This window comes from Erpetoichthys calabaricus, chromosome 6, assembly GCF_900747795.2.
Source record: "Erpetoichthys calabaricus chromosome 6, fErpCal1.3, whole genome shotgun sequence".
Lineage (NCBI taxonomy): Eukaryota > Metazoa > Chordata > Cladistia > Polypteriformes > Polypteridae > Erpetoichthys > Erpetoichthys calabaricus.
In genome coordinates, this window is record NC_041399.2 from 127762938 (window position 1) to 127783376 (window position 20439).

The following is a 20439-nucleotide window of genomic DNA, read 5'->3' on the forward strand; positions in this document are numbered from 1 at the left end:
TACATATATATATATGGTTGAAATAGTTTACTGTCAAATAAATGCAAAGAGTACACGACACGTGTTTCGCCCTCATTTTGGGCTCATCAGGTGTACACACTCCACTGCACTCCCTCTCGGGAATCGAACCTCGGACGTCAGCGTCAGAGGCGATGTCCATAACGTTGCGCCACGGCGTGTGGTTCGTTTATTTGACAGCATGTAGATCGGGGTAATTACATTCACGGCATTCGTAGTCTGTGTCACAATCTGATTGTATGGGTGGTTACCTACCAGGTAACGCTTGTGGTTGGTCAGCAATCTGCTAACATCCGCCACGGTGCCCTCAGTTTGTGAGGAGCAGATCATAGAATGGTTGAAATAGTTTACTGTCAAATAAATGCAAAGAGTACACGACACGTGTTTCGCCCTCATTCTGGGCTCATCAGGTGTACACACTCCACTGCACTCCCTCTCGGGACACATGGGCGGCATGGTGGTGCAGTGGGTAGCGCTGCTGCCTCGCAGTTGGGAGATCTGGGGACCTGGGTTCGCTTCCCAGGTCCTCCCTGCGTGGAGTTCGCATGTTCTCCCCGTGTCTGCGTGGGTTTCCTCCGGATGCTCCGGTTTCCTCCCACAGTCCAAAGACATGCAGGTTAGGTTAATTGGCGATTCTAAATTGGCCCTAGTGTGTGCTTGGTGTGTGGGTGTGTTTGTGTGTGTCCTGCAGTGGGTTGGCACCGTGCCCGGGATTGGTTCCTGCCTTGTGCCCTGTGTTGGCTGGGATTGGCTCCAGCGGACCCCCGTGACCCTGTGTTCAGATTCAGCGGGTTGGATAATGGATGGATAAATATATATACATATATACATATACAGATATATATATATATATATATATGGGGCAGACGACCCGGGACGCCTGGAAAAAGGTTGGACCACGAGAGGGGCACTGTTTTTCCCTGGGTATAAGAGGGCAGCCCCCCTGGATTCCATCAGGGCCGCGGAGATGGAGCTAGGAAGCTCAACCCTGTCGGGACCCATGGCCACTACCAGGGGGCACCTGGACAGTCCTGAAGCCCTGAAGGACAGCACTTCCGCCACACCAGGAAGTGCTGCCCAACCAGGAAGCAGCTACACCCGGAGTGCTTCCAGGTGCCCATGCAGCACTTCCACCACACCAGGGAGTGTTGCAGGTAGATCATCGGGAGCACCTGGAGCACATCTGGGTGCGTTATAAAAGGGGCCGCCTCACTCCATTTGGGGAGCCGGAGCTGGGTGGAAGAGGACAGAGCTTGCAAGAGAGGAGTGGAGGCGGCTGAAGGAAAGGAGTGAGTAGTTGTGTGAGTCTGTAGATCTGGGCACTAAATAGAAATATTATAAATGAACCATGTGTTTTGTGGACATCTGGTGTCGTGTTTGTATGTGGCCGGGCTATCTTTTACAATATACATACATATATACATACATTCATATATATACACACACACACACATATATAAATAGATAGATCTTTATTGTCATTGTCACTTTTACAAAGGAACAACGAAATTGAAGGAATCTATGTGTAAAATATACACACTATATATATATATATATATATCTCTCACCTCACCAACGACACAAATAATGATTTCCTCATTTCTGCAGCCACTCTTTCTCCTACTCTGGACAGCAGGATAATGTAGCCTGAAGTCATAAGGCCCTAAGACAGAAATCAACACACATTTAACTTATGAAAACAGACAAATTACTTTATTGACATGTTTTAATTGCTTTCCAAACAAAAGATTAATTTTCCTTAAGATTATTTTAATGCTAAAAGTTACATGTCACCAACATAAATTCTGGGCCTATATATTTCACCTAATACAATTGCTTGTTTTAGGAATGTGTTAGATTTTGCATACCCCTTGGGGTCAGAGTGCATCGTCAGTCATTGTACAGCGCCCCTTGAGCACTTTCAGGTTAAGGGTCATGTTCAAGGACCCAACAGAGTAGAATCTTCTTTGGCAGTAATGGGGATTCGAACTGACAACCTTCTGGATACTGTTGCACATCCTTAGCCTCACAGCTACCACTCTGCCCGGCCACAAACTGAAAATGTCTGACACTGGTAACAGCAATTTCATATTTATTTACTCTTGCTGTAATAAGTAAATTGGTGCTAATCACTGCAGGACAATTAACGTTAACCATTTAAAATTAGTTGTTCCATATAAAATATATATGCTGTATATTTTTACATAAACATTTAACTGTACATATTGTTACACAATGCACCTGTATGACCCAGGATAAACAAGGGAATTGCTCTTTCAACATACAGTCTGACATTTCTTCAAAGATTTTCAAATCCCAAATCCACAAAATAAAAAGTCATTCAGATTTAAATTGGGCTTACAGTAATCCCTCGCTATATCGCGCTTCGCCTTTCGCGGCTTCACTCCATCGCGGATTTTATATGTAAGCATATTTAAATATATATCGCGGATTTTTTGCTGGTTCGCGGATTTCTGCGGACAATAGGTCTTTTAATTTCTGGTACATGCTTCCTCTGTTGGTTTGCCCAGTTGATTTCATACAAGGGACGCTATTGGCAGATGGCTGAGAAGCTACCCAACTTACTTTTCTCTGTCTCTCTTGCGCTGACTTTCTCTGATCCTGACGTAGGGGGATTGAGCAGGGGGGCTGTTCGCACACCTAGACGATACGGACGCTCGTCTAAAAATGCTGAAAGATTATCTTCACGTTGCTATCTTTTGTGCAGCTGCTTCCTGAAACGACATGCTGGATGGTGCTTCGCATACTTAAAAGCTCGAAGGGCACGTATTGATTTTTGCTTGAAAAACAAACTCTGTCTCTCTCTCTCTCTCTCTCTCTCTCTCTGTCTGCTCCTGACGGAGGGGGTGTGAGCTGCCGCCTTCAACAGTTTTGTGCCGCGGTGCTTCGCATACTTAAGCCAAACAGCCCTATTGATTTGTTTGCTTTTCTCTATCTCTGTGACTTTATATGCTCCTGACGGGCACTCCTTTGAAGAGGAAGATATGTTTGCATTCTTTTAATTGTGAGACGGAACTGTCATCTCTGTCTTGTCATGGAGCACAGTTTAAATTTTTGAAAAAGAAACAAATGTTTGTTTGCACTGTTTGAATAACGTTCCTGTCTCTCTACAACCTCCTGTGTTTCTGCGCAAATCTGTGACCCAAGCATGACAATATAAAAATAACCATATAAACATATGGTTTCTACTTCGCGGATTTTCTTATTTCGCGGGTGGCTCTGGAACGCAACCCCCGCGATGGAGGAGGGATTACTGTAATATTAATGAGTGTGCAAAGCCTCTTTCTCATAACTGATTTTTTAAGTTTGTGGAGGCTACACAATTCTAGAAATTTGGATAATTGTGGTTAAAAGTAGGTGATATTTGCCATGTATTGTGTGACATTCACTACATGCTTTATACTGTACATTTATTACCTCAACAATGACGCAAATAAAAAGATTTCCTCATTTCTATAGTTATAGTTGTGGTCAAAAGTTTTGAGAATGACACAAGTATTGGTTTTCACAAAGTTTGCTGCTTCAGTGTTTTTAGATCTTTTTGTCAGACTATGGTATACTGAAGTATAAGTACAAAATTTTCATAAGTTAATATTTGCTGTGTTGGTCATTCTTTTTCAAGACCTCTGCAATTCGCCCTGGCATGCTGTCAACTTCTGGGCCAAGTCCTGACTGATGGCAGCCCATTCTTGCATAATCAATGCTCGGAGTTTGTCAGAATTTGTGGGTTTTTGTTTCTCCACTTGCCTGTTCAGGATTCACCACAAGTTCTCAATGGGATTAAGGTCTGCGGAGTTCCCTGGCCATGGAGTCAAAATGTCAATGTTCTGTTCCCCAAGCCAATTAGTTATCACTTTTGCTTTATGGCATGGTGCTCCATCATGCTGGAAAAGGCATTGTTCATCACCAAACTGTTCTTGGATGGTTAAGAGAATTTGCCCTCGGAGGATGTTTTGGTACCATTCTTTATTCATGGCTGTGTTCTTAGGCAAAATTGCGAGTGAGTCCACTCCCTTGGCTGAGAAGTTACTCCACACATGAATGGTCTCAGGATGCTTTATTGTTTGCATGACACAGGACTGATGGTAGCGCTCACCTTCTCTTCTTCGGACAATCTTTTTTCCAGATGTCCCAAACAATCAGATAGGGGATTCATCAGAGAACATGACTTTACCCCAGTCCTTAGCAGTCCATTTCCTGTACCTTTTACAGAATATCAGTCTGTCCCTGATGTTTTTCTTAAAGAGAAGTGGCTTCTTTGCTGCCCTTCTTGACACCAGACCATCATGCAAAGGTCTTTGCCTCAATGTGCGTGCAGATGCACTCACATCTGCCTGCTGCCATTCCTGAGCAAGCTCTGCACTGGTGGTACCCTGATCCCACAGATGAATCAACTTTAGGAGACAGTCCTGGTGCTTGCTGGACTTTCTTGGGTGCAATGAAGCCTTCTTCACAACAATTGAACCTCTCTATTCTAACTTAATCAGCATGACAGAGTGATCTCCCACCTTGTCCTTGTCAAAACTCTCACCTGTCTTAACAAGAGGATCACTGAAATGATGTCAGCAGTTCCTTTTGTGGCAGGGCTGAAATGCAGTGGAAATGTTTTTTTTTGGGATTAAGTTTATTTTCATGGCAAAGAGGGACTTTGCAATTATTTGCAATTCATCTGATCACTCTTCATAACATTCTGGAGTATATGCAAGTTGCCATCATAATTTTCACAAAGTTTGCTGCCTCAGTTTTTAATATTTGTGTCATTCTCAAAATTTTTGGCCATGACTACACTCTTTCTAACACTGTGGACAGCAGGATAATTTTAGTCAGAAGGCCCTAAGACAGCAATAGATGAACGTATACAGTATATTAACTTAAAAAATATGGGATAAACTCCCTCTCCATACCTGCATGCATTTTCCTTCCTCCTCTTCAAAGAAATGCTAGTTATGTCAACTGCAGACTCAAAATTGACCACAGTATGGGAGTGTGTGTGAGTGTTCCCTGTCAAGGATTGTTGCTCTGTCCAGGGCTGCTTCCTGTACTGCGCCTAGTGCCGCTAGGACAGGCTCTGATCCCTACAACTTTGAATTAGATTAAATGAGTTTGAAAATACTAGATAAACCTATATGTATGTGAGATAGGGTGTAAGGTCAAACACACTACACAGCCATGTTAGACAAACCTCAGTAGTATAAGCCATGCACCTTCTGTCAAAATGTCAAAAAATGATTGATGAGTTAAGCCCCACCCCCTTCCGGTTTTCCCGGCCGGAAGTCCATCACTTCCGTGACCCTCGCCCTTCCTGTTTTTACCCCAGGAAACGGCCAAGATCCGTTTGGCGGATGTCCGGCCCTTCCTTGAACCCTCCCATCCTGTTTTTACCCCAGGAAACATCTGTCCCTTCCTTGAACCCTCCCATCCTGTTTTTACCCTAGGAAACACCTGTCCCTTCCTTGAACCCTCCCATCCTGTTTTTACCCCAGGAAATGGCCAAGATTTTATTTGATGGATGGGTGCCCCCTCCTTGAACCCACCCCCACCTCTCCCGAGGACAAGTTCAGGTAAGTCTGTAGCAGACCCTGCCGTCCACACCTCTTGGTGGTCACAGGCATTCTGACTAAGTTTCCTGCCCACGGTCAGTTAACCCTGAGGACGCCCCCTTCCGCTTCCCCGCCCCTAGAGGAAGAGACCGCCCACACACACACACACACGCACACACACACCGGATGGCCGTCATAGTCATTTTGACTCTGACTCCAGCCCCAGGCCAGTCCTAGATCATTTCTACCCGAGGAGAGACAACCACACACATGTTTCAGCCTGTCCATTCTGCCTTATAGCCATTCCTGACTCTAGTCCTTTGGGTAAGAAAATCTCTGTACAGTATCTATTATTTAAAATATCTATCTAATCCTTTATCTAAGTCAAAATGATTTCTCCAGCTCACAGACAGTCTCTAAGCTGAAAAAGCCTTTACTTCACACCGCCGGGTGCTGTCCGGCTCTCTGTCTCGGAGCAGGCGGCCTCTGCCTGTAGCCCGAGGAGAGATTGCCTCCACACACACACACACACACACACCAACATGTTAAGGAAGGCCCCTACCATCCAAGCCTCTTGGGGGCCATTCCTGTCTCTATTGCTTTGGGTAAGAAACTCAATTATTTAAAATATCTAACCTTTTATCTAAGTCAAAAATGATTTCTTCACCTCACAGACAGTCTCTAAGCTGAAAAAACCTTTACTTCACACCGCCGGGTGATGCCTGGCTCTCTGTCTCGGAGCAGGCTGCCTGTAGTTTCCAAATACAAGCTGCCCGGTTCTCTCCGTCTACTCTACACAGAGCCTCTCGGAGCATCCTCCCCACTGCGCGTGCACGCAGAGAGCAGGCAATTGTCTGAGCACGCAGCCCCAGGAAACTGACAGACCTCAAGGCTGTGAGGCACTGGGACATCGTCCTGCGCGCATGCGTATTAGGAGCTAAACCCCCCACGAGATGAAAAAGTTTTTAATGATAACGAGATCGATATAAGATCTGTAAAATAACAGGCAACAGGATCCTTTTAAAGAACGTTTGAGATGTATAAATTTCAAACCCGGAGTTATATATTTAAAAAATCCCTGCCAAGTGAAATTGTCTTAAGCACCTCAGCAAGGCCTTTGGGAGCTCACAAGGGTCTGAGCTTTAAGCCCGTATCAGATCGTTCGGGGCAGTGTGAAAAAAAGGTCTCACCTTGTGATATTAAAAGATTTCGAATGCTTACAAAGTTGACTTTTACACCCGAACAATACACGGATGTTCAAGGCCAACAGCTCTGACATCCTGAAGCTAAGGGGGGTGGGGGTGTAGCTATTAGGACGGCTCAATCCTTATGCCGACACAAAAGATGTTCACACATAATTAGTTTAACATAAGGTTCAGTTTGAAACACACTTAAAGTGAGGCCAGACATTTGCTAAAATAAATCTACGCATAACAAAGGCTCCTTTTTAAAAAATACAGGACTTTTCGGTGTACGGCCATCTGCACAGAGCACCGACAGTCAATATAACGGTAAGACCCGTTCATGATTATTATAAGTGTTAAACGAGCATGTTTTACAACGGAGGGATGAATCCTTATATTTTATACTTAATATTTCCAAGTTGATTCTCCGGTAATTCCCTTTTAAAAATAGTTGTTTACAGTGTGCAGGAATTATCAGCATGTTAATTACACAGCGCGTGTGTAGGAGCGTGAGCGCGCTCGTGTGTATATAAATTGTAGCATTTTATATTTCTATCTATGTGTACGAGAATTAATGTACAATGTTCATAGGACTGGCGCAAACAATATTAGTTTTTTTCTCTTACCGAAACGGGCTTTACAATCAGTTAAGTTTTGCCTCGACCTCTGAAATTCAAACAGGTTCTCTCCTCTGAGAATATTCAGGCCTGGTTTAAAAGAGCAGGCCGGCTGTGTAATAGCTCGGACATAAGACGTCAGTATTCTGAACTATGTACTCGGTTATTTTTTGTACGGAGCCGCCTCTTTTAAAAGTCTGATAACGAAACATTTATGCTTTATAAAAATTCTCATTTGGATAGCCGGCTGGAGACAGATTGACTGAACCCTGAACACAGACCCAGGAATTTATATCTTAATACACAGGCGCTCTGAGATCAGGCTGTCTGTTTTTATTTAAGTCTTTAGATTTTAAAAAGTTTGCTTGCGAGTGTATTCATATTTATACCCGCGATCCTATTAAACTAGCAATGGACACGTTTAATAGGGGTCCGAGAAAACCCTCCTTTCTGATTTAAAAGGGTTTTTAATGGTAATTTTCTATCGCAGAGTTTTTAAACGGTGCAACGAGCCATCTTCAGCAGAGGGTTGAGTGCGTGTGTTACTGGGGTATGTTTTAAGCTACTTTACCAGGCACAGAGTATCCAATATATTAACACGGTACTAGTCAGGATTTCACTTTTTTTTTTTTTTTTTTTTTTAAAATCTGTAAACCTTATTTTGGTGGATCAGAACATTTTTCTTACACCCCAATCATTATTCTCTTTAGGTTTTTATCTGTTATACCTACATTTTATAAGTTTCAGCATTCCTTTGAAAATGTTTCTGTGACAGTAACTTAATCCTATGGTGTAAAAATCCAGACTACTCACTTTTTAAAAGCTCTGAATTTACCAATATGTCAGCTTTGGATCCATTTCACCAAGGCAATTGGGGGCTTCCTCTTTGTAGATTTTAGTTTGTAGGGACAGCATTTCTCAACCTTTAAAACTGTGTTATGAAAACTTGGGTCGCAAATATGTAATCGTGTCCCCTAACGTTTTTTTTTTTTTTGAAAGGAGCCCCTAATACCAATTTGTTCTTTTTAAGTAATGATATAACATAGAGGCATGTTTAATTAAACCTACTTAACTTTTAGCGACATTTGTCTAACTCTATATTTATTTTTCTAGTATCAGAATGTAGTCTGAGTTAATTTGTTTTGGTTTCAATAGATGTATTTTTCATATTTTCAATTCTTGTTTTCTTTTTGTTACGTCGCGACCCACTAGGGGGACAGCCCCACAGTTTGAGAACCACTGTGTAGGGGATGATTTGTAAAACACTCTGCTTCACTTCAAGTTAAAGTAGACTTGCTCGGTTATTCAGCTGTCCATCGGTGTTCCATTTTTGTTATAAATTGTATTTAGTCTCTCTTTATTTACTAAACGTTTTATATGTTGAATAGAAAACAGTTATCTTGTTCAGGTTTTAACTTAAAACAGCATTTTCATTATCAGGCTATGAACACTTTGATACTCAGGGTGCTTTGTATTGTTTTTGAAAATGACCAATAAAGTAACATTTGATTTTTAAACCTTAACCCTAATTTCTTTCACCGTCGAGGCTGGAGGGTCGTTGAAAAAGTTGTTTTATAGCCCGGCAAATCCTGTCCGCTTGGGGGGCCAAAGACTCTTTGAAAAGAGTGTCCCACCCCACCCGCCTGATTGGCCCTTCTTTGTGTCAAGAGCATTTTGAGGGGTGTCGGACCCACCCCCTGCTTGGTCCTGTTTTGGGTCAAGAGCGGTTTGATGGATTGTCTCTTATTCATGTTTGTGAAATGTACTTCTACATTAAAAAAGCCTAAGGTCTCGGGAGTCTGGTCATTGTGAATAGTTAATACAGAAAAGAGAATACAGAACACACGCCGCACTTGTTCTATCTCTTCTGAAAAACACTAGTTGAATTTTGAACATTACGTACTATGGTTGGTTAACACTGTGGACACATGCCCCTTAAAGATTATAGAATCTTTTGCGTTCTCCATTACAAGATCCATAGCACCCGCAGAAAGTCTGGCAATTAAGTGGAGACCTCTTAGTTTGTCAGAATCATCTGTGTAGAGCCCAGGTCCATATTCTAAAATATCTTATATCTATTTAGTTAGTATATCGACACGGTTCATTTTCAATATATGGGGTATATTTCGCTGACCAGGGGTTTCTTGTCAAAAGGTTAAAATAAAACAGAGATCCAAGATATCCCTAATTGAAACGGCAACATTTGTTATTAAGTGTATAGGTTTGTCCTGCATTCTCATTCTTAAAGCTGTATCAAACTATGGTTAATTTCAAAGCAAAAAGCATCCAATCATTTTGCTTATAACTAAATTAAATAAACCTTATAAACAGAGCCCAGTGCTTGATAATATACTTAACACTAATTGATATCATTAAATGGTACTTCTGTGTTTTTATTTAGTTTTAATATTTTTAATATGCCTTTTGCAAGCTTTATTTAAAAATTAACTCTTTAAGACATCTTCAGACTATTCCAGACTGTACATGTCAAAAAAGCTTATTATTTATTTCAAAAAGGTTTCTTTTCATGCTGTTTTGTCCCCATATCAATGTTTTTTATACCTTATGACAGTTTTTCAAATTGTAATAACTCCTTTATAACTCCACTTTTTCATGTTCTTCCTGAATCTGGAGGAACACAAACCCAACTTTTAGTGCCGGATAAGGTCCTAATAATACCAGTCTAATGTTAATTAGCATCATACTCTCAAATGTTAAATAATGTTTTGCCCAACTCATTGCAACTCCGAGGAACGGGCTAAATAGATGACCGTTTAGCTGATAATATACTGCAAAACACGTAGGTTCAGTTGCAGCATGCTGTGAGTTTGGGATGATCCCTTGTTGATCCATTCTTAATATGTTTTTTAATTTCCTCTGCGACTTAGTGTTTGTAAATTTAGTTTTTTACTGTCTTATATTTGTGATACTGGCTTGATGTGGATATGGGTGAGTCAATGTTTCTTTTTGGAATAATAATAATAATGTCTAGCTTAACTCTGTCCTTGACCATGATCACCGCACAAACCCCGGGCCTTTGACTCGTAATCAAGAAGAATGCAACCACTTCTTGACTCTTGGAATCACAGTTCAAACTTACATCCCCTTCTCCCTGAATGCGACTCAAACAAAGGATGTTTTTTTTTTCACAAACAGAGGGGGAAAAGCCGTTTTCAAGGCTAGATGTCCTATGTAACTTGGACTACCTAAAAGAAAGAATAAACCTCACAGTTTTAGTAAACTTGTAATCCTTGTGCTAACACATAGGCTATCTTCTTCTATAATAAGCTAACGTGGCTGTCCGTTTGTCTGTCCAGGATTTTAAATCACCTGTAGCTCGCAAACCGTTTGATTTGAAATTTGTTACACATATACTACGTGACGGCTACTATCCGCTTTCGAGTGATGATTTTATTACTCTTTTATTTTATTGTTGAATCAACTCTCGACACCGCGCAGCAGGGCGGCCGTGCTGCGCATGCGTGAGAAGCAGGGGCCCGCTAAGGTGGAGAAAAAAAAAGAGCTGCTCAGGAAGCAGCAAGCCCCTCATCATCTGAGCAAACGAATGCTACACGTCCAGAGAAAGAGGAGGAATACTATGAATGCTCAAGTCAAGTGTATTCACTGCACGTTATCGTGCAGTATGCCGTTACTGGTAATAGATATTATGTAACTATTCACTAAAACATTTTCCTTCCTGATTTGCCTAACATGTCCAAAATAAGCCTGATCAGGCCTGTAGTGTATAGGCTTATATAACGTACTATAACCATTCTTATTTTTCAGGGGCTTATAACTGCGGTAAAATGGAAGGCTATTACCAAGCAGTAACAGAATTTATAAAACTTTGTATTATACAAAGCACCCTGAGTATCAAAGTGTTCATAGCCTGATAATGAAAATGCTGTTTTAAGTTAAAACCTGAACAAGATAACTGTTTTCTATTCAACATATAAAACGTTTAGTAAATAAAGAGAGACTAAATACAATTTATAACAAAAATGGAACACCGATGGACAGCTGAATAACCGAGCAAGTCTACTTTAACTTGAAGTGAAGCAGAGTGTTTTACAAATCATCCCCTACACAGTGGTTCTCAAACTGTGGGGCTGTCCCCCTAGTGGGTCGCGACGTAACAAAAAGAAAACAAGAATTGAAAATATGAAAAATACATCTATTGAAACCAAAACAAATTAACTCAAACTACATTCTGATACTAGAAAAATAAATATAGAGTTAGACAAATGTCGCTAAAAGTTAAGAAGGTTTAATTAAACATGCCTCTATGTTATATCATTACTTAAAAAGAACAAATTGGTATTAGGGGCTCCTTTCAAAGGTACCAGATTTAAAAAAAAAAAAAAAAAAAAAGTGAAATCCTGACTAGTACCGTGTTAATATATTGGATACTCTGTGCCTGGTAAAGTAGCTTAAAACATACCCCAGTAACACACGCACTCAACCCTCTGCTGAAGATGGCTCGTTGCACCGTTTAAAAACTCTGCGATAGAAAATTACCATTAAAAACCCTTTTAAATCAGAAAGGAGGGTTTTCTCGGACCCCTATTAAACGTGTCCATTGCTAGTTTAATAGGATCGCGGGTATAAATATGAATACACTCGCAAGCAAACTTTTTAAAATCTAAAGACTTAAATAAAAACAGACAGCCTGATCTCAGAGCGCCTGTGTATTAAGATATAAATTCCTGGGTCTGTGTTCAGGGTTCAGTCAATCTGTCTCCAGCCGGCTATCCAAATGAGAATTTTTATAAAGCATAAATGTTTCGTTATCAGACTTTTAAAACAGGCGGCTCCGTACAAAAAATAACCGAGTACATAGTTCAGAATACTGACGTCTTATGTCCGAGCTATTACACAGCCGGCCTGCTCTTTTAAACCAGGCCTGAATATTCTCAGAGGAGAGAACCTGTTTGAATTTCAGAGGTCGAGGCAAAACTTAACTGATTGTAAAGCCCGTTTCGGTAAGAGAAAAAAACTAATATTGTTTGCGCCAGTCCTATGAACATTGTACATTAATTCTCGTACACATAGATAGAAATATAAAATGCTACAATTTATATACACACGAGCGCGCTCACGCTCCTACACACGCGCTGTGTAATTAACATGCTGATAATTCCTGCACACTGTAAACAACTATTTTTAAAAGGGAATTACCGGAGAATCAACTTGGAAATATTAAGTATAAAATATAAGGATTCATCCCTCCGTTGTAAAACATGCTCGTTTAACACTTATAATAATCATGAACGGGTCTTACCGTTATATTGACTGTCGGTGCTCTGTGCAGATGGCCGTACACCGAAAAGTCCTGTATTTTTTAAAAAGGAGCCTTTGTTATGCGTAGATTTATTTTAGCAAATGTCTGGCCTCACTTTAAGTGTGTTTCAAACTGAACCTTATGTTAAACTAATTATGTGTGAACATCTTTTGTGTCGGCATAAGGATTGAGCCGTCCTAATAGCTACACCCCCACCCCCCTTAGCTTCAGGATGTCAGAGCTGTTGGCCTTGAACATCCGTGTATTGTTCGGGTTTAAAAGTCAACTTTGTAAGCATTCGAAATCTTTTAATATCACAAGGTGAGACCTTTTTTTCACACTGCCCCGAACGATCTGATACGGGCTTAAAGCTCAGACCCTTGTGAGCTCCCAAAGGCCTTGCTGAGGTGCTTAAGACAATTTCACTTGGCAGGGATTTTTTAAATATATAACTCCGGGTTTGAAATTTATACATCTCAAACGTTCTTTAAAAGGATCCTGTTGCCTGTTATTTTACAGATCTTATATCGATCTCGTTATCATTAAAAACTTTTTCATCTCGTGGGGGGTTTAGCTCCTGATACGCATGCGCGCAGGACGATGTCCCAGTGCCTCACAGCCTTGAGGTCTGTCAGTTTCCTGGGGCTGCGTGCTCAGACAATTGCCTGCTCTCTGCGTGCACGCGCAGTGGGGAGGATGCTCCGAGAGGCTCTGTGTAGAGTAGACGGAGAGAACCGGGCAGCTTGTATTTGGAAACTACAGGCAGCCTGCTCCGAGACAGAGAGCCAGGCATCACCCGGCGGTGTGAAGTAAAGGTTTTTTCAGCTTAGAGACTGTCTGTGAGGTGAAGAAATCATTTTTGACTTAGATAAAAGGTTAGATATTTTAAATAATTGAGTTTCTTACCCAAAGCAATAGAGACAGGAATGGCCCCCAAGAGGCTTGGATGGTAGGGGCCTTCCTTAACATGTTGGTGTGTGTGTGTGTGTGTGTGTGTGTGGAGGCAATCTCTCCTCGGGCTACAGGCAGAGGCCGCCTGCTCCGAGACAGAGAGCCGGACAGCACCCGGCGGTGTGAAGTAAAGGCTTTTTCAGCTTAGAGACTGTCTGTGAGCTGGAGAAATCATTTTGACTTAGATAAAGGATTAGATAGATATTTTAAATAATAGATACTGTACAGAGATTTTCTTACCCAAAGGACTAGAGTCAGGAATGGCTATAAGGCAGAATGGACAGGCTGAAACATGTGTGTGGTTGTCTCTCCTCGGGTAGAAATGATCTAGGACTGGCCTGGGGCTGGAGTCAGAGTCAAAATGACTATGACGGCCATCCGGTGTGTGTGTGCGTGTTTGTGTGTGTGTGGGCGGTCTCTTCCTCTAGGGGCGGGGAAGCGGAAGGGGGCGTCCTCAGGGTTAACTGACCGTGGGCAGGAAACTTAGTCAGAATGCCTGTGACCACCAAGAGGTGTGGACGGCAGGGTCTGCTACAGACTTACCTGAACTTGTCCTCGGGAGAGGTGGGGGCGGGTTCAAGGAGGGGGCACCCATCCATCAAATAAAATCTTGGCCATTTCCTGGGGTAAAAACAGGATGGGAGGGTTCAAGGAAGGGACAGGTGTTTCCTGGGGTAAAAACAGGATGGGAGGGTTCAAGGAAGGGACAGATGTTTCCTGGGGTAAAAACAGGATGGGAGGGTTCAAGGAAGGGCCGGACATCCGCCAAACGGATCTTGGCCGTTTCCTGGGGTAAAAACAGGAAGGCCGAGGGTCACGGAAGTGATGGACTTCCGGCCGGGAAAACCGGAAGGGGGCGGGGCTTAACTCATCAATCATTTTTTTGACATTTTGACAGAAGGTGCATGGCTTATACTACTAACCTCTATGTATGTGAGATAGGATGTAAGGACAAACAATATATAGCCATGTTGTTTTTGAATGCAGTATGTACAGAAAAATGCAGCCAGGTTCTATGCACAGCTTGTACATGTGGTGGGATAAGTGAGAATGTTGTTCTTATCTGGCAAATATATTTAAAAGTCATTTTTTTTAGTAAAAATATATGTACTGTAATATTATATATTTATATGCAAAGTTAATTATGTGATGTAAAACTGAATGTTCTAGTCAAATTTTCAGTGTATTGCATTTAAACTGAAAACCAAACTGCTCATTACTTTACTGTATATTGTCTCTTCATAGCAATTGATCTCCAGGTTAAATTCAGGGTGCTTCCTTTGTCATTCTGTCAGAACAGTTGAGTACTATAAAATACTTCTAAAGCATGTGTGTATCCTTATATTGACTAGTATTTCTATCCAGGGCAGATTCCTGCCCTTTAGTTGATAAGCAGAGCATCAGTTGACCCTGGGATGGACCCCAAAAAAAACAAGGAAAATAAACTAGCTAACTGCATCATATACTTTCACTTCATACTTGAATTATGTTACAATCAGTAGTTACCTGAAGCCCATAAAGTCCAAGCAATCTCAGAGCAGGGCCTTTTACTTCACAGAGGTAGTTCCCAGCATGCTCCCGAGTGAATTGGGCAACAACATTTACCAGTTCACCAAGCATTAAGGGAATGTGGATATTCAAGATGGCAGCACCAACAGCAAGCTAAAAAAATAATAAACATTAATTCAATTACCATTGAACAACATTGTTGGGCACTGGTAAACAGGTACAGTATGTTGGCTTTTCTTCACATCCCAAAAACCGGCATATTAGATTATTGGGTGTTCTTTGTTCTATATAAGTGATTTCAGGTGCGTACACCTAACATTTAATGGAATGTAATTACATGCATTAGTAGACTACAAAAAAATACATTTTTAAATACCACTCTGCAATATCACGTAGTTAAAAGCAGAGTACAAACAGATTCCCATTCAAGTGATAAAAAAGAGCATCAACTGATGTGCTATTGTCAGTTGTTGGTTGTGAAGAGATTATGCCTAACTATAGATCAAATTTGAAGAAGTACCCAATGGAGATATAAAATCTGTGTTCAAGTCTCAACCATGATTGACTGCAGATCACAATGGAGCTTTGTTAATACATTAGGGATCAAATAAACATTGAATCATTATGCATGCACCCTCGCAGCTACAGAGCTGCTTCTACAGGCAGTATATCAAGCAGCATGCATGACACTTTTGCTGTTTTATTATTTTGCAGAGAGGAGTGACTGTTGAATACGTAAAAGTACAGTGCATCCACAAAGCATTCACAGCACATCACTTATTCCACATTTTATTATGTTACAGCCTTATTCCAAAATGGATTAAATTCATTTTTTTCCTCAGAATTCTACACACAACACCCCATAATGACAACGTGAAAAAAGTTTACTTGAGGTTTTTGCAAATTTAATAAAAATAAAAAAACATTTGAACCGATCCTCTAAGTGAGAATTTGATTTTTTCCAATTTCAAATAGTATATAACATCAGTTACCCACTGACTTAAAAGAGGTGGGCTAGGATTCTCCCAGTAGAGCAAAATAAATCTATGTGCTAATAGTGAAGTAAATGGAATTTCAGTTTGTTTGTTCTTCTCCACTTTTCGTCCACTTGGGAGTACACCAAACACAGCTGCTAATGGATTAGAAGTGACTGTGACACCAAGGCTGTCTGATAGGTATTTAAACATTTTGGTCCAGAATGATGTTAATTTGGTGCACACCCCAAACACATGGCCCAATGAGGCTGGAGCTCGATTGCAACTGTCACAGGTTGGACAATTTTAAACAAGACAGATGTGCTCGATAGAAAATCAAAAGTAGAATAATTGAGTGCTTTGCGCATTTGGACCTAGAGTGAATTCTGTGCATGGCTGCCTTCCACTCCCTTTCTGAAATGTTGAGTAAGAGATCCAATTCCCACTGTACTCTGGGACCTTTGTAAGGAAGGGACTATGAAATGTTTTTATATATTATAGAAATGCTGTCTGAGTCTTCAAGATTGATCAATAATTCTTCTGGAACAGAAGTAGGTGGGAGGTGAGGAAAATTGGGAAGATTTTCTTTAACAAAGTTTCTAATTTGGAAATAGTGGAAAAATTGTGTTGATGGGAAGCTAAATTTGGAGTGTAATTGTTTTTAGGACGCAAATACATTGTCTATGTACAAATCTCTACATGATTTAATTCTGTATATTTTCCAAACATCGAAAACTGTGTAAGTTTCAGAAGATGGAAAAAGGTGGTTATTGTGTAGAGGTGCCACTGATAAAATCTTCTCTATCTTGAAGTACTTCCTACATTGGTTCCATATTCTGAGTGAATGAAGGATAATTGGGCTGTTAGTATATTGACAATACCTTTTATTTGCTGGGGCACAAAGCAAGAAATATAAAGAAATACTGCAGCATTTTATTTCTATTGTGGACCAAGCCTGTGTGTGTTATTTTATTTGTGTCAATGTCCAGGTTTTTATAGCTGTTATACTTGCCATCCCGTAATAAAACTGAAAGTTAAGTAGAGCCATGCCACCTTCTGCTTAGGCCATTGTAGGGTCGCCCTTTGAATGCATGGATGTTTTGAATTACAAATAAAAACACCCGGGGAAATAGAACTATTGACCTACTGTATGTAAACGTTAAAGACGCATACAGCGCCATCCCGCTGCCTGCGCTTGGGAAAGCAGATCATAACCTGGTTCTGCTTCAGCCCCACTACAAACCAAGAGTGAGGGAGCTACCTACAACCACACGCTCATTCAGGAAGTGGACCCCTGAGGTAGAGCAAGCTCTGAGAGACTACTTTGTAACTACGGACTGGGAAATCCTGCAGGGATCACATAGTGAGAACATTGAGGAGGTTGTTGACTGCACTACTGACTATATCAACTTCTGTATGGACATTGTAGTTCCAGTAAGAACAGTACGTTGCTATGCTAACAATAAGCCATGGATTACAAGTGACATCAGGGGCCTTTTGAACCAGAAGAAAAGGGCTTTTAAAGGCGTTAATCAGCATGAGTTCAAGCGTGTGCAGAAGGAACTCCGAGTCCAGCTCAGGGCGGCGAAAGAGCAGTACAGGAGAAAGCTGGACCAGAAGTTACAGAACAACAGCATGAAGGAAGTGTGGGACAGGATGAAGATCATCACTGGCTGCAGCTCGAAGCGGGGTGCCACCATCGAGAGAGACGTGGAGAGAGCAAACCAGATGAACAACTTCTTTAACAGGTTTGACCACCCTAACCCACTCTCACCTTGGAGTACTGCACCCTCCATCCATCCTTCTGCTGATACCAGCATAGGAGAGAGTTTCCCCCAACCCACAATTACAGCAGCCCATGTAAGCACAGAGCTGAGGATGGGTCCGGATGGAGTATCACCACGACTGCTGAAGGCCTGTGCGTTGGAGCTGGGGAGTCTTCTACAGCACATCTTCAACCTGAGCCTGGAACAGGAGAGAGTTCCCAGGCTTTGGAAAACATCTCGCATCACCCCAGTCCCAAAGGTATCACGTCTTATTGAGCTGAATGACTTCCGGCCTGTCGCTCTGACGTCGCATGTGATGAAGACCATGGAGCGGCTGCTGCTTCACCACCTAAGGTAACAGGATCCGCCATGGCCCTTGACCCTCTGCAGTTCGCATACCAGGAGAAGGTGGGAGCGGAGGATGCCATCATCCATATGCTACACCAATCCCTCTCCCAATTGGACAGAGGCAGTGGTGCAGTTAGAATTATGTTATCTGGACTTCTCTAGCGCCTTCAACATCATCCAACTTCGGCTCCTTAGGGACAAGCTGACAGAGATGAGAGTAGAATTATACCTGGTGGCATGGATAGTGGATTTTCTTAAAGACAGACCTCAGTATGTGCGTCTCAGAAACTGCAGGTCTGACATTTTGGTCAGCAACACAGGAGCGCCGCAAGGGAATGTATTTTCTCTGGTCCTGTTCAGCCTATATACATCGGACTTCCAATACAACTCACAGTCCTGCCAAATGCAAAAGATTGCTGACGACACTGCTATCATGGGCTGCATCAGGAGTGGGCAGGAGGAGGAGTATAGGAACCTAATCAAGGACTTTGTTAAATGGTGCGACTCAAACCACTTACACCTGAACACCAGTAAAACCAAGGAGCTGGTGGTGGATTTTAGGAGGCCCAGGCCCCTCATGGACCCCGTGATTATCAGAGGTGACTGTGTGCAGAGCATGCAGACCTATAAATACCTGGGAGTGCAGCTGGATGATAAATTGGACTGGACTGGCAATACTAATGCTCTGTGCAAGAGAGGACAGAGCCGACTATACTTCCTTAGAAGGCTGGCATCCATCAACATCTGCAATAAGATGCTGCAGATGTTCTATCAGACGGTTGTGGTGAGTGCCCTCTTCTATGTAGTGGTGTGCTGGGGAGGCAGCATAAAGAAGAAGGACACCCCACGCCTGGACAAACTGATGAGGAAGGCAGGCTCTATTGTAGGCATGGAGCTGGACAGTTTGACATCCGTGGCAGAGCGACGGGTGCTGAGCAGGAAGGATATTCATCTTGACAGTGTTAATCTCCTTGTTATAGTGAGATGGAGCATAGACCATCTATACACATCTTGTTTAAGTTTTTCTATGCAGACTGCAAAATTTTGTTGAAAAAGAGCTTTATGTTTACTTGTGATGTTTACCCCAAGATATTTAAACTGATCTGCAATGATAAAAGGAAAGGTATCCAATCTAATGTTGTGTGCTGGAGACTTCACTGGAAAAAGCACACTTTTATTCAGATATCTTTTGAAATTTTGCTAGTGCACTCTAGCCAGAAGAATTAACGTTGTTAAGATGAATATCCTAAACTTCTTTTTTTATTTCAAAACATTCCATTATATATCAATAAATCGTTTTTTAAGCAATTAGATTCAACTATAACCTTATTTATCCATCCATCCATTTTCCAACCCGCTGAATCCGAACACAGGGTCACGGGGGTCTGCTGGAGCCAATCCCAGCCAACACAGGGCACAAGGCAGGAACCAATCCCAGGCAGGGTGCCAACCCACCGCAGGACACACACAAACACACCCACACACCAAGCACACACTAAGGCCAATTTAGAATCGCCAATCCACCTAACCTGCATGTCTTTGGACTGTGGGAGGAAACCGGAGCGCCCGGAGGAAACCCACGCAGACACGGGGAGAACATGCAAACTCCACGCAGGGAGGACCCGGGAAGTGAACCCAGGTCCCCAGGTATCCCAACTGCGAGGCAGCAGCGCTACCCACTGCGCCACCGTGCCGCCCCTGTAATGCATCGAAAAACACATTAGATTGTGTCTTGTCCTCTTTAAACCGAGTAGAATAGACATAGAGTAGTCTCTAAATGTGTACATTATATTTTTATGGTCAATGATGTTTTATCTCCATCTGTGTTGATAATTACTACTATTGCACTGCGAATTTCCTGCTTGTGGATTTGTTAAGCTAAGATCTTATTAGCCTTCTCTCTATGTTGAGTTGTTTCATTTTGTTTGTTGTCAAGAGGTTGCGTTCTGAATGCAAAGTCTGTCTTTTCCTATAAAGTGTCTCATTTGGGAACCTGGCATGTTCTTGATCTATTCTGGTAATTTCACTGATTAACTCTGATGTCTTCTTCATTTCCAATTTATTTTTGTGGGAGAGATATGAAATAATCTGTCCTCTTAAAAAATGCCTTCAGAGTTTCCCAGAGAATTCCTGTACAGACCACGGAGGATGTATTTGTCTGTAAAAAAAATAATAACAATAAATTTGCTTGGATATAAATTCTGTACAGTTCTTGTCAGATAATAAAAGT

The 20439-nt window shown here is 41.8% G+C and overlaps 1 protein-coding gene across 4 annotated transcripts in view; it reads right to left on the minus strand.

Annotated features, from left to right (window-relative positions):
* abcb8 (ATP-binding cassette, sub-family B (MDR/TAP), member 8) overlaps positions 1-20439 on the minus strand; it is an 842402-nt gene that overhangs the window by 788826 nt on the left and 33137 nt on the right. For 2 of the 4 annotated variants that reach the window (XR_007935257.1, XM_028803917.2), the window contains exons 3-4: positions 15119-15274; positions 1587-1681 (exon numbers count right to left, since the gene is read on the minus strand). The exons of 1 other annotated variant lie outside the window; for it this stretch is intronic. Coding sequence is in view for 2 of the 3 variants with exons in the window: in XM_028803917.2 (XP_028659750.1) it covers positions 1587-1681; positions 15119-15274 (251 nt within the window). In the remaining variant the exon portion in view is untranslated. Of the gene's footprint in view, positions 1-1586; positions 1682-15118; positions 15275-20439 lie in introns of those variants that run through there. One more of the 4 variants, XM_051928893.1, reaches the window with a different exon arrangement.